At 44.0% G+C, this 13,009-nt stretch overlaps 1 protein-coding gene across 4 annotated transcripts in view; it reads left to right on the top strand.

Annotated features, from left to right (window-relative positions):
• Window positions 1–13,009, top strand: part of DHX35 (DEAH-box helicase 35) — a 63,801-nt gene that overhangs the window by 18,372 nt on the left and 32,420 nt on the right. For all 4 annotated transcript variants that reach the window (XR_004381242.1, XM_032845744.1, XM_032845742.1 and 1 more), the window contains exons 5-8: window positions 2,644–2,748; window positions 4,846–4,907; window positions 5,741–5,810; window positions 7,966–8,025. Coding sequence is in view for 3 of the 4 variants with exons in the window: in XM_032845744.1 (XP_032701635.1) it covers window positions 2,644–2,748; window positions 4,846–4,907; window positions 5,741–5,810; window positions 7,966–8,025 (297 nt within the window). In the remaining variant the exon portion in view is untranslated. The remainder of the gene's footprint in view (window positions 1–2,643; window positions 2,749–4,845; window positions 4,908–5,740; window positions 5,811–7,965; window positions 8,026–13,009) is intronic.

Below are 13,009 nucleotides of genomic sequence, written 5' to 3'. Positions count from 1 at the left end.
ACCGATAGGCATTTTCTGAGTCTTGTGTGTGTAAGTAAATACAGAGATAACAGTTGGGAAACTACACTATAGTGTTTAGACTTAACCTTTTATATCACGGAAAGATGACTCAGTTGCTTAGGAATTAGAGCAATTTTTTCTCTTTGTAGTTGAGAATCTTAGCTCTTAATCACTTTGCATTTAGCTCCAAATGTTACTGTGGATAATTTCCATGAAACGCCATGCCTTCTCTGGAAAGAGCAAAGAGTGTATACATTAACGGTGGAGTATTAATAGAGCTGTCAAGTTTGAATGCTATATCTCAGAGAGTACTTTGTATGCAGCCTAAACTCTGAAAACGGTCTCAGAGCCCAAGAACAGATGGTGTGAGCCATTGCATGATCTCTATGAGAGACACCTTCTAGCGAGCAAGTTCACTGGGCTCAGACTCGGGGTTTGTCTTCCAGACCAGGCCCTGCCTTGACCTGTGACTCAGGACAAGCTCTCAACCTTTCTTATTTCAGTTTCTTTCTTTGTACCAATGAGGGTCTCTTGCCCGCCTCATGGGCTGCGTACGTATTTAGTGAGATATAGTTGGTGAAAACTTAGAACCTGCAGGCAGAAGTGCTCAGTGAGTGATTTCTCTTTTTCTCTTCACCTTCCTTTCTCTGTATTTATTTGCCTCTTTCAAATAGATACTATTTATCCAGTCCAACTGAAGAAGTTATGGGAGTAAAACTTAAATAGTAGAGGTAAAAATCTGTTAGAAGCCGATAGAATATGACCTTTCAAATGTGCTGTGGTGCGATCATACATGAAAGAATAAAAGTTTTAAAATAAAATATATTTTATAGCAAATGTATACAAACAGTGAATTGTAATTGTAAGAATAAATATGTTTGGCTTTTACCTTCTAGACCCATAAAATGATCATATTTTTATAGCGAGGGTTGGTCCATTTATACTCATTGTTACAAGCCTGTTTTCCCATGAGCTCCTCGTAGCTCTGCGTACACATTTTCTATCTGTACCATTTTCTGAGATTTATAGTATAATGTGTGGAGTTAGAATTGAAACAATAACAAAATTTTTGCAGTGAAATCCTGGTTGGCAGGAAGTAGAACCTGCAGAGGTAGAGTAATAATGTAGGATGGATTTCTGATTTCATAAGGTGGTTTCAGAGACTGCATGGTGTGGACCAGCTGCAGAATGATTGATTCTCTTTTGGCCTACTAGATTTGTAATTCCAAGTCATGAGGCAGAACCCCTTCTAGTCCTCATCTGTTCTTCAGTTTTTTAAACACCAATGGCCAGATAATACCTAGAAAGCTGAGAGCAGGAAAGCCTTGGGCTCCTGACCCTAGGGCTGTCACACCAGGGCGGTAGTGGAAAGTGCCTCAGGACACCTCCTGTGCCAGCCCCCGTTTCAGACTCAGGACTCAGAGTCCATGGAGAGGTGGCCTCACCTGTGGAAGGGGGGGGGATTAAATTTATATCATGAATATTCAACTCTTTAGTTTCTTTTTATTGCTCTTCCACTTTGGTTTATTCATCGTTCAAATATTTTGTGTTAATAAGTTGATAACCTTTGAATAGCCTTCTAGGGGTAGTAGTAGACCATGCTTTTGGGTTTTGTTTTCTCTTTCCTCTGTTCACCTTTTATTTGTCATGTATATATCTGTAGTTTGTGGTCTTTGTAATATATTATTATGTATTTTGTTTTCTGCTTTTACTTCATTATGTTAACTTGGATCCTTTATTTACCTTCTCATCCTCTTTTCTGCCCCTTTTCATTGCTTTAATTTTCTTTATTTCCCCTTTCAGTGCTTTGGGTAGCTGGGGCACTGTTGCAATTGTTTTAGATTATCTGGCTCAGGTTAAATGTTATTTTGCCTCCAAATAGAAGATGACCTTGGCCCAGTGTTGAATTTGATCATTCCTATTCTCCACCTTCATGGTCTAGTGGAAGGTGCTTTATTTTTTTTTATTTTTTAAAGATTTTATTTATTTGACATACAGAGATCACAAGTAGGCAGAGAGGCAGGCAGAGAGAGAGAGAGAGGAGGAAGCAGGCTCCCTGCTGAGCAGAGAACCTAATGCGGGGCTCGATCCCAAGACCCTGGGATCATGACCTGAGCCATAGGCAGAGGCTTTAACCCACTGAGCCACCCAGGCACCCCTGGAAGGTGCTTTATTTCGAGGCACAAAGATGTGAGAATTTTTCCTCTGCTGGTGTGCTAAAAGAGCTTTACTGTGGTGAGTCTTGTCCTTTCTTCCACTTTTTGCTTCGGCTGCCAGGAAATGTTGTGCTGAATTTGTGGCTCACCTGAAATAATTTTGGCATATCTGTGTTTTAAAATTTTCTCCTTGGCTTTTATTTGCCTTTTCTTTGGTCCTGATCTGTAACATCTTTGTTTGATTTCCATTCATGTTGCTTATTGTTATATGGTACTTAATTATAAATTGTCCCAGGTTGGTTGTAGAAGGAGGAGTGAGACACAGAGTAAATAAATCATGCTTGTTCTCTAATGACCTGCCCCTTTTCTTCTCATTATCCACTGTGTTCACATACTTATTTTAAAAAAAATACTAGATTTTCCATAGTATGCGCTCTGTGCAGTAATTTCTGTGTCTCTATTTTTAGCATGATCTTTCTTCTCAAAGGTTGCAGGGAGAGTAGCTGAGGAAAGGGGTGCGGTGCTGGGCCACGAGGTGGGCTACTGCATCCGCTTTGACGACTGCACCGACCCGCTGGCCACGAGAATCAAGGTGAAGTGCTCACACTGCTTTTTCTACTTCGAACCGGGAAGAAGATTCTCTGGGGGCGGAATTAAAAACATGCAGCATCACCGCTGACTGGGGCCCTGTGATACCAGGGCAGAAAGTGTATGAAATCACCTTGTCTTGAGGGAGTTTAGTCTGTGGGGAGGTGTGGAGCTCTCTCAGAGAGTCCCTGAACCATGGCCCAGAAGGGACCTCAGAAAGAAGGTTGAGCCCTTGGTTCTACAGATGAAGAGCATGAGGGCCCAGGAGGTTGAGTGACTTGCCTGACGTATGTGTCCGTTGGTGACAGAACCAGGACTCGAGGCTGTCCTTTCTTGTATGTTAATCCGCATAGCTGTCAAAATACAGAAACCTGCCTCTAAAAGACTGAAAAACAGGGACAGGGTAGTATAAATTGATAAACTATAGAATTGACAAATATTATTTTCACAAGTTAGAACTTTTTCATGTTCACGTGATAATGGATTTAACTTGCACATTCTTTGACCTAGTTGCTACTGTTGAACTAATTAGCATCTGTAGTTATCAGTGTTTGTCGCTGAGTATCTGCCCTGTGGTGCGGGGCTGGAGTCCTGTTCATCACATGGCTCTGCCGAACAGTGCAATGGAAATTGCTTGAAAAGAATCTCAGTTTCCTCTCAATTTCCACAGAGGAAATTTGAAAGTAATCAGATGAACCAGACAAGGTAGTGGTTTGTAAAAATAGAGATCTTATTTTCTAAATTTTTGTACTTTGTTACCTTTGAGGTTCATTTTGCTGGGTAAAGAGAATATTCTTCTGTACCATCAAATATATTTGAAGTAGGTAATTTTGAGTGGGTTACAGAACCAAATGGTCATTTTTGGCTCTTTCACAAGAAGTGTTTGTATTCCATTTGGTCATCATTTTAGGTGCTCTGCTTGTAACTGGTGCCTGTCCTCAGTGGCATGTCCTCCTTCCCACTGCTGTATGTGTGGCAACTGGTAACGGGCCCAAGAAAAATGTGAAGGAAACGTATCCTGTAGAAACACTTAAGCTACAGTGGATGGGGCAGATGGTTACCCTTGTTCAAGTCCTGAGTTATTTTGGATGGCAGTAATAACTACTGCATATTTCTGAAGCATTTTGTAAATATTCATTAACCGTAAATACTAATAGCTAATACTCTTTTTTAAAAAGATTTACTTATTTTAGAGAAAGAGAGAGAGGGAGAGGATGACAGAAGGAGAGGGAGAGAGAGACTCTTAGGCAGGCTTCATGCCCAGCGTGAGGCCTGATATGGGGCTCGATCTCATGACCCTGAGATCATGACCTGAGCAGAAATCAAGAGTTGGCTGCTTAATGGACTGTGCCACCCAGGTACCTCCCGATACCCTGGAACCCTGTGTGCCAGGTCCTGTGCTGAACACTTCCCCTGTACTGTCTCTCTGAAGTCCCGCTGTAACCCCCTGAGGCAGATACTTTATTATTATTTCCATTTTACAAATGAGGACTCAGGCTCAGAGAAAGTAGGTAACTTGCCCAGGCTTCACACAGATAGTCAAGGCAGAATGAGGATCGGGGCTCCCAGCCCACTGACACCGCAGCCTCTGTTTTTAACCACAGCCCTCTCCAGCCTCTCTAAGGTAAAAGCAGTCGAAGCTGAGGTTTAGTAACTCTAAGAGCCGCAGGTCTGCGGTCTTTGGGACATTTTAAGAACAATGATCTCAGACTTGTGGCCTTCCTTTGTGCAGACAAGGTCTGTCTTCACTGCCTGTTTGTCCACAGTACCAGTAGCGCAGGCCCAGAGGAAATGGGGCTGAGCCAATGTTCAGATAGTAAATGCCAGGTTGAATTCTGCTGGAAGATTTGCAGGCCGCAGCTGAAGACCCCATGATTAAAGTCTTGTTTGTGTCCAGTTCCATTGCTTGATTGCTAAAGCGTTGGAGCATTTCCTCATGGTCCTTTGTGGGAATTGTCTTGTACACACACTGGCGAAGACATTGTATGCATTTGGTTACAGTTGAACTTTTTTTCTTTTTTTACACTTGAACTTTTTGAAAAAATCATTAATGTACAGTGTAAATGAATTATTTCTAAAACTTTGTGTTTTTGTTTTTTAGTTCCTGACTGATGGAATGTTGGTCAGGGAAATGATGGTTGATCCATTGTTAACAAAATATAGGTAAATGTGCTTTTCCTATGATAACTTCCCCGAAGTTTCAAAAAGCACCCAAGTAGTTGTGTTAATAGCTGGGACTTAATGACTGCCTTCAGCTGCCTCAAAGCTTTTTTCTTTACCTGCGCTGTTGTGACCTTTGATGCTTTCTCAGAATTTACTAACAGTAAAAAATGGGCACATTAAAATCCCTGTCATTATTGAATAATCTGTCGACTTGTCCTGCTCTTGGCCCTGTTATGTCCCAGGACTGATCGTGACTGCAGATCGCAGCACAGAACTGGGCAGTGTTTTGTGTCACGTGATATGCAGAGTCCAGATAGTTAGTTACACTGTCTCCCTCTTTGTGTGTCTTTGTCCATTACTCATGGCATCAACTTTGTGCTACATAGGCTCTGTGGTATTCTGGGGAAGGGCATTAAATTTGAGTCCTGGGCGCACACACAGGACACAGCTGTGATCACGTGTCTTTTTGCTGTTCTCTGCAGCTTGAGTCTTTGCGTGGTGGGGACTTGTTCGGATTTTTTGTGTGCTCTGTGGAGTTATGTATTATATTATAATTTAAAATCAGATATTAGGTCCCATTGGAATCCACTGTGGGTTATAAAGCTCTTTAACGATAGCAATAAATACACTGTTTTCTTCACCAAGATATGTTGGTGTCACCATTTTTATTAGCTTAATAATTCCCTCCTTGTCAAGGGAGAGTTACTTAGCTCAACTTTTGATACAGGGTGCTTGCACGGGGACTGGACACACAGAAGTCCCATTGATGATCTGGGTGGGATTATGTGGGTGGTTTGATTGATGCTCACCAAGGCCTTCCCTTTGCTTCTTAGTGCCATCATGCTGGATGAAGCCCACGAGAGGACCTTGTACACAGACATTGCCATTGGCTTGCTGAAAAAGGTGTGACTTTGACGCAAGACTTTTTTGTGTGTGTTTTTGTTTTGTTTTATTGCTTGATTAGGAAAGTCATTGTAGAAGTTTGGAAAATCCGATCAAATATGAAGGAAGAAATTAAAATGATCTGTAATTGTACCCATTCAGAGAAAATCACTGATGGAATGTTGCTATGTTTCTTCTTTTTTGTGTGTGTGTCTGTGTATGTATGTGCATCTGTTTTGGCATAAGAGGGATAAGTGTATGCACTAATTTGTATCTTGCGTGTTTCTCTTAATATTACATCAAAATCATTTTTCTGTGTCATTAAATATTCCTTGAAGACACTGTATTTAATAATGTCTATACAATCATACATCTCTACCATAAAGTATTTGACTCTTCCCTTATTCTTAGGCGTTTATATGGCTTCCAAATTTGAAGTATTTTATTTTATTTATTTATTTTTTAAAGATTTTATTTATTTATTTGGTAGAGAGAGAGAGACAGACACAGAGAGAGCACAAACAGGGGGAGCAGCAGAGGGAGAGGAAGAAGCATGCTCTCTGCTGAGCAGGGAGCCTGGTGTGGGGCTTGATCCCAGGACCCTGAAATCCTGACCTGAGCCAAAGGCAGATGCTTAACAACTGTGCCATTCAGGCACCCCTGAAGTATTTTAAATAATGTGGCAATGAGCAACACCTTCATAATGAAATCTATTGCCTTTTTTTTTTTTAAGTTTTTATTCAGACATAGGGGTCTAATGACCCCTCTATGCTCATTATCTGGGTTCAGCTGTTACAACTCATGGCCAGTCTTATTTCAGTCTTACCTCTCCTCCCTTCCTCTATTTTCTGATTGTTTTCTTTGGACATATTCCCAGTCACAGGTCTCTAGAAAGAGAGGATAGACCAATTAAAAGCTTAGGCTCTGTCAGACTGCCTGGGTTCAGATTCTGACTGCTGAGTTTACTCATCTCTGAAATGGGGATCATAGGAGTTTCTACCTCTGTGCTAGTACACTTCCTTCTATGGCAGCTGCTAGCCACCTGTGGTAGTCAGTTAATTAAAATAGAATAAAATTAAAAGTACAGTTCCTCTGTCACATTGGCCAAATTTCAAGAGCTCTGTAACCACACATGGCTGGTGGCTAGTGCATCGGACAGGACCTCTCCGTCACTGGAGAGTGGTCTCTTGGACAGAGCTGCTCTAGGTCATCATTTTTTGTGAGACTTAAATAAGATTGTGTAAAATTCTTTGGATGGTGCCTGGCACAGGGTCACAAATAGACTGAGGTCCCACCTTTGTACAGATTAGAGCAAGATGCCCACACTCAGAGGCTGTCCACAGCTTGGGGAAGGGAGGGTGTTCTGGACTTCAGATGCCCCTAACCTTGTCAGCCAGGCATCTCTGTGCAGCATATGTACTGTGTAGCTGTGTGCATAGACCCAGGAATAGCCCATCACTTACTACGTGTTAGTTGCCATTCTTCTTGTTTTCATGATGTTATTCTTTGGCCAAAGATTTATACTTTTGATAGTGATTAGGGATTATCCCACCTGCTTATTATTCTCTGGGGAGCAGTATAATAAGAGGCTTATTTCACTAAATCTTTGCCAGCCCCGAGTATTAGCCTTAAATAAGTCTTTGGCAGTGCAATAGATGAAAAAGTAGTATCATGTTATTGTGTATTTTTCCTATCCTTTATATGATTGTTTCTTCTCTGCTTGTTGATCATTTCTTTCTTTGAATAGCTGTTAAGATCTTTTGTCCGTATTTCTGTCTCAGTGTTATCATTCATTGTTTGTTGCTTTTAATGTACTTCAACTGGGGATGCATAGATTCTGACTATCCAGAGATCCAGGTATTGGGAAGAAATGGTTTTACCTTTGCCAATTCAAATTCAGTTCCTAAAGCTCCTTTAAACTTTCAATAAACATTTTTTTTTAATCTTTTTATTTTGGAAAGTTTTACTATTTAAACAATTAGGAAGAATAGTATAACGAACCACCTTTTTACCTATGACTTTAATAGTTACCAACTTGTAGTCAGTCTTATTTCATCTATAGGCTTGACTCCCCAGAAATACACACTGATTTATGCTGAAGTAAATTGCAGGTACCAGAACATGTCATCTCTACATATCCTGCTGTTTCATTGTTTCCTAATGCCTTCTTTTTTAGATTCAGAGAAAGCGAGGGGATCTTCGATTAATGGTAACTTCAGCCACTCTGGATGCAGAGGTATGAACATTTCCCGCCTCACCCTGCTGTCCCCTGTAAGCACAGGGATTGTTGGACATGTCCTTGGGAAGTTACCTTTAGCAAGAGCCTATCTTTGACAGAATGGCCTACCTTCCTTATGGGGCCATCTAATGTCCTAGATTCCAGGTAATCAGAGGATACTCCTTTTTAGCTTGTGGGTGGAAATTAGCCAGTAATTAACCGAGTTCATAATTACATACTTGTCTTGTTTCTCTACGTACTCTGTTTCTCCCCACATAGGCAGTTTCCTTTTATTACTTTTTTCAGTATGAGGTTATATTTCTGAAGTTTATTTATGATTGTAGCATTGAGGTTTAGAGGTTTTGTGTGCAGTTGAAGTTTTCCCTGTGCATATAATAATTTATGTTGTAATTTTTATGGCTCAGTTTATACTGTTTTTCTCTCTTACCTTTAATATTTTAATTCAAAACAACAGTTCAACTCAAATAATATTGACCATTTATTATATAGAAATATATGTATGGAAATATATAAATGTAAATATAAATACATAAATATATATACACATGCTCAGCGTGGTGCTGGCTACAGGTGCTTCGTAACCCTCCTTGACTTCTTGGGAAGCAGACACAAAAAATAGATCAGTATGTCAAGGTGCTGAGACAGCCAGAGAGGGGCTGCTTAAGGCTAGCTGGCTGGAGAACATCCAGAAGCTTTCACAGAGGTGAGGCATCTAATTTGGTTTCAGAAGATGCATAGAAGTCTGCCGGATGGGCAGGTGTGGGGAAGGGCGCCCTAAATGTGCACAGAACCCCAGGGGCGTGATGAGGGGCTGGGAGGCAAGTGGACGTGGGGGTCTTACTTTGCCTGTAGGGCCTTGTGAGGGACAGTCTCTGCCCCCCAGTCACCTCTCTTGTCACCTCTCTGACTTCATTTCTGTCTAGTCTCTCCCATTCTCCTTACACTCTGGCCTCACTTTGCTGTTCCTCAGAAAAACCCAAGTACGCTTCTACTCCGGGGAGACCCTCTCTCTAGACCATTCTTAACACACATGTTCTCACGGCTCTTTGCTCATTTCGGCTCAGTCTTGAACACATATTACCCTCTCAGAGAGGCCTTTCCTGACCACCCTGATGGAAACAGCACCCTGCTGCTCTCCGTTGTCTTACTCTGCTAGTTTTTCTGTTTAACACTTGTTTCTACCTAGCATTACGTGCATAGCCAAGTGTTTTTTTTTTTTTTAAAGATTTGATTTATTTATTTGATAGACAGAGATCACAAGTAGGCAGAGAGGCAGGCAGAGAGCGAGAGGAGGAAGCAGGCTTCCCGCTGAGCAGAGAGCCCCGATGTGGGGCTTGATCCCAGGACCCTGGGATCATGACCTGAGCTGAAGTCAGAGGCTTTAACCCACTGAGCCACCCAGGCACCCTGCCAAGTGTTTGTTTATTGTGTGTCTTCTGTTAGTGAAATCTAAGCTCCGTGAAGATGGGGACTTCGAATGTCTTACTCTTTATTTTACCCTTTCACCTAAAACAGTGTCTGGCACAGAGTAGATGCTCTAGGTTCAGTGATTTTTGATAGAATGGGAAGCAGTGGGGGATTAAAATGGAGACGCTGGTAGGCAGCAGGTGATGAATGGCCTTATAGGCCAAGCAAAGGAGGAAGGATCTGCCCTACACGTGGTTGGGAGCCCTGGGATGGCGTGAGGTGTGGCAGTGACTTGATCATATTTGAGTTCTAGAAAGATCACTCTGGGTGTTGTGTAGAAGAGGCAAGAGTAGCTGTGGAGATATCAGTCAGCGGGCCAGTTCTGTCATCCAGCTGAGATCTGAAAAGGGCCTTGGCTCCTGGCTCCTGGTCTCCCTGTGGCTTCAGGGATGCAGAGCAAGTTGAAGAGAACAAAAAAAACTCAGCGTGGCTGAGAGAGGTGTCTGCGTGTGTAGCCTGGCTTGTTTCTCGGACCTTCTCACAGGCCGTAGGAGCGTCTTGTCTTCAGTCTGCGCATGATGACCTTTGGGTGAAAGCTCTTTGTTGCCCTCTTGAATTACTTCGTGCCCCACCAAGCATGGCACCCACTGGAACGTCGGTTTGAAGGCCATACCCAGTCTTACCTCCTGCCATCTCCTCCATGCCTATGTGGCCCAGAATGCCTTCCTGTGTTTTACTTTTTACCTTTGTCACCACCCCCCAGCAGTTTTTACTATGTTTGAAAATTACCATGTCCGATTCTTAGAATTGTTAACATCTGTTGCTTCTGATATCCTTTCATTGTCTTTTGGTGTGGCACAGAGATATAAAAAAAGAGCTTCTTTCCATTCTGCCTGCAACAGTTGGTCTAGATAGACCTTTTGGATTAGTTTTTTCAAGTGGGAAAGTGGAGTGTAGGAAACTTGGCATGGCCTAGGGGTGCTCTGATGCAGGGCACGCTGGGCCTTTAGCAGCCATCAGCTGGGCCTTTGGTGGCTGGGGCATTTACCCCTTGACTCATCTTTGCCCAGCATGTGTGTATGACGTGAGACCTGGCGGGTAGAGTCCTTCCTGTGTGACTGAGGGCCTGCAGGGTATGGGAGTCCTCATGTGGGAGTAAGAGGATAAGGAGAGAAAGCAGGGGGCTGGGGGGGGGCATGAGGGGAGAGTGGAGGTGGCAGGGTATAGCTTTGGGCAACATTGGACCTGGAGGCCTGAGCATGCCACACCCCCTCCCTGGTGCCCCAGCTGCTAGGTCTGTGGGCGACAGACTAATTCCAAGCCCTACTGCTTGCAGGGATAGATGCCCTCTACTCTGCTTTCGCTCAGGGCCCAGGGTGACCCAGACTGGCAGTGAAGACACCAGTGACAGTGGCTGGGAGGCAGAGGCGGAGTACAGTGGGGCTGATCACACTGTTGCCGCGATTGAGTTAGCCGCTTCGTTAATGTAAGCCTAACTATGTGAGCACTTACAGAACACGACGAACATATAATTATGAAGTATTAATTTTTTTTTTTTAAGATTTTATTTATTTATTTGTCAGGGACAGAGGGAGAGAGAGTGAGCGAGCACAGGCAGACAGAGAGGCAGGCAGAGGCAGAGGGAGAAGCAGGTTCCCTGCTGAGCAAGGAGCCCGATGTGGGACTCGATCCCAGGACGCTGGGATCATGACCTGAGCCGGAGGCAGCTGCTTAACCCACTGAGCCACTCAGGCGTCCCTGAAGTATTAATTTTTTTAAGACTTTATTTATCTATTTGACAGAGAGTGCACACAAGCGGGGGGCTTCAGGCAGAGGGAGAGGGAGAAGCAGGCTCCCTGCTGAGCAAGAAGCCTGATGTGGGGCTCCATCCCAGGACCCTGGGATCATGACCTGAGCCGACAGCGGACACCCAGGCGCCCCTAACTATGAAGTGTCAACTTGACCGTTGTATCACAAGCTATCGTTTTTCTTTTATTTGCTTCCATCCACATGGCAGAGATAGGGTTGCTGACAACTCCTACAGTTTTTGTCATTGGTCCAGTTTCTTGGAGAGAGACTAATTTCTCTTTCCAGATTCCTAGAGAAGGAACTGGGGGTCAGCTGGGATCAGGTACCTGCTCGGGACCAGTCTGTGTGGATCAAGGGCTGTTGGCCCAGGGTGGGTGTGTTACGTAGACATGGCTGCTGGAAGCCCACTTCTGTGGGTGAGGTCTGAGCAGCTGCCGGGGAAGGAAGATGGCAAATGTCCACATCATTTACATTCTGCTTCCTAGACTGTTCTCTTGCTTTTTGTCATTTTACGTTCCTTGCTGTGTGTCTGTCGGTGTGATCCCACCTGTTTAAAACCTGACTCACACTGTCCTTTTCCCGGTGAAATGAACTCGTGTTCATCTCCCTCTTGCCTTTTCTTCACTGTCTCACGAGGTGTCTGCTGTTGATGCTAGATTTATTTGCTGGTTAGCCTGTAATTTTCTGTATGTGCGTGTTTTATATTTCTAGGTAAAGATAAAAGGTAAATATCTTAAGGATACAGATCTCATGCTTTCTCAGTAAATGCTGAATTTTATTTCTTGAAAGAGTAACTTCCGATCTGTCCTGCTCAGCACCACATCTTCAGAAATGAGGTGTAGCCGTCCTCCCTGTTCTGCCTGCCAACTTGGTAACATTCAGCCCTGTTCAACAAGTTGTTCTTAAAATCTTTCTTCTCTATCTGCGCTTTGGGATACCGCAGTTCTCCCCTCTCTCCTGCTTCCCGGAGGCTTCCCCTTCAGACTCCTTTGCTGGCTGCTCTTCCTTAAGGCTGCCCACCGCCATGGGCCCTGGTTCAGTCGATGTTTTGTGCATGTGGCCATCCTGATTGTGTTCCTGTGCTCCACCTGGAGCTCTAAGCAGCTGGCTTGTCACCAGCTGCCTAAACTCGCAGACTTCTGACTTGCCCTGTGACTGTTGGCTTTTCTCTCGCAGTCCCTCTCTCATCATGGTCATTCGGGCTTGAGATTTCCTTTGCTTTAGGAAGTATTCTCCCTGGGCTGAGAAGTAACCCGCTCCTCCCCAGCATGCACGTGCGGGCGCTCACAGTCTCCGATTGCCAGGCCCCATGGCTCATACCTCTGGCACACTTTGCTTTCACCCGGCCCCTGTCCGGTGTTTGCCTTCATTCTCTCCTCTGAGCTATTCCAGTACCTTCCTGAATTAGCTTGCCTCTAATCTCCTATTGCCCCTGCCCTCCTCCAAAATGGCCACCTGAACCAGGCATCCACAACACAGGTCTGATGATGTCATGCCTGTGTTCAGTGCCCTTGTCTTGCCCATCAAATGAAATGCCTGTGAAGCGTGACATTTGGGCCCCTTCAGAGTGATAATACAATCACTGACTAGGTACACAGTCTAAGCCAGACCGGTGCTGACTGCAGTCGCACCCAGGGTAGATGGCAGTGTGTCCTTTTGTAGACAAGAGGACTAACTCAGAAGAGGGGGGGGCCTGCCTTAGACCTTGGGCTCTCTCCTTTGTCGGTGGCCCCTTTATGTCTTAGTCTGCACTCTGCTCTCATCC

This window comes from Lontra canadensis, unplaced genomic scaffold, assembly GCF_010015895.1.
Source record: "Lontra canadensis isolate GAN:19392208 unplaced genomic scaffold, GSC_riverotter_1.0 scaffold169, whole genome shotgun sequence".
Taxonomy (NCBI): Eukaryota; Metazoa; Chordata; class Mammalia; order Carnivora; family Mustelidae; genus Lontra; species Lontra canadensis.
This window is presented reverse-complemented; position numbering and strand designations above follow the sequence as displayed.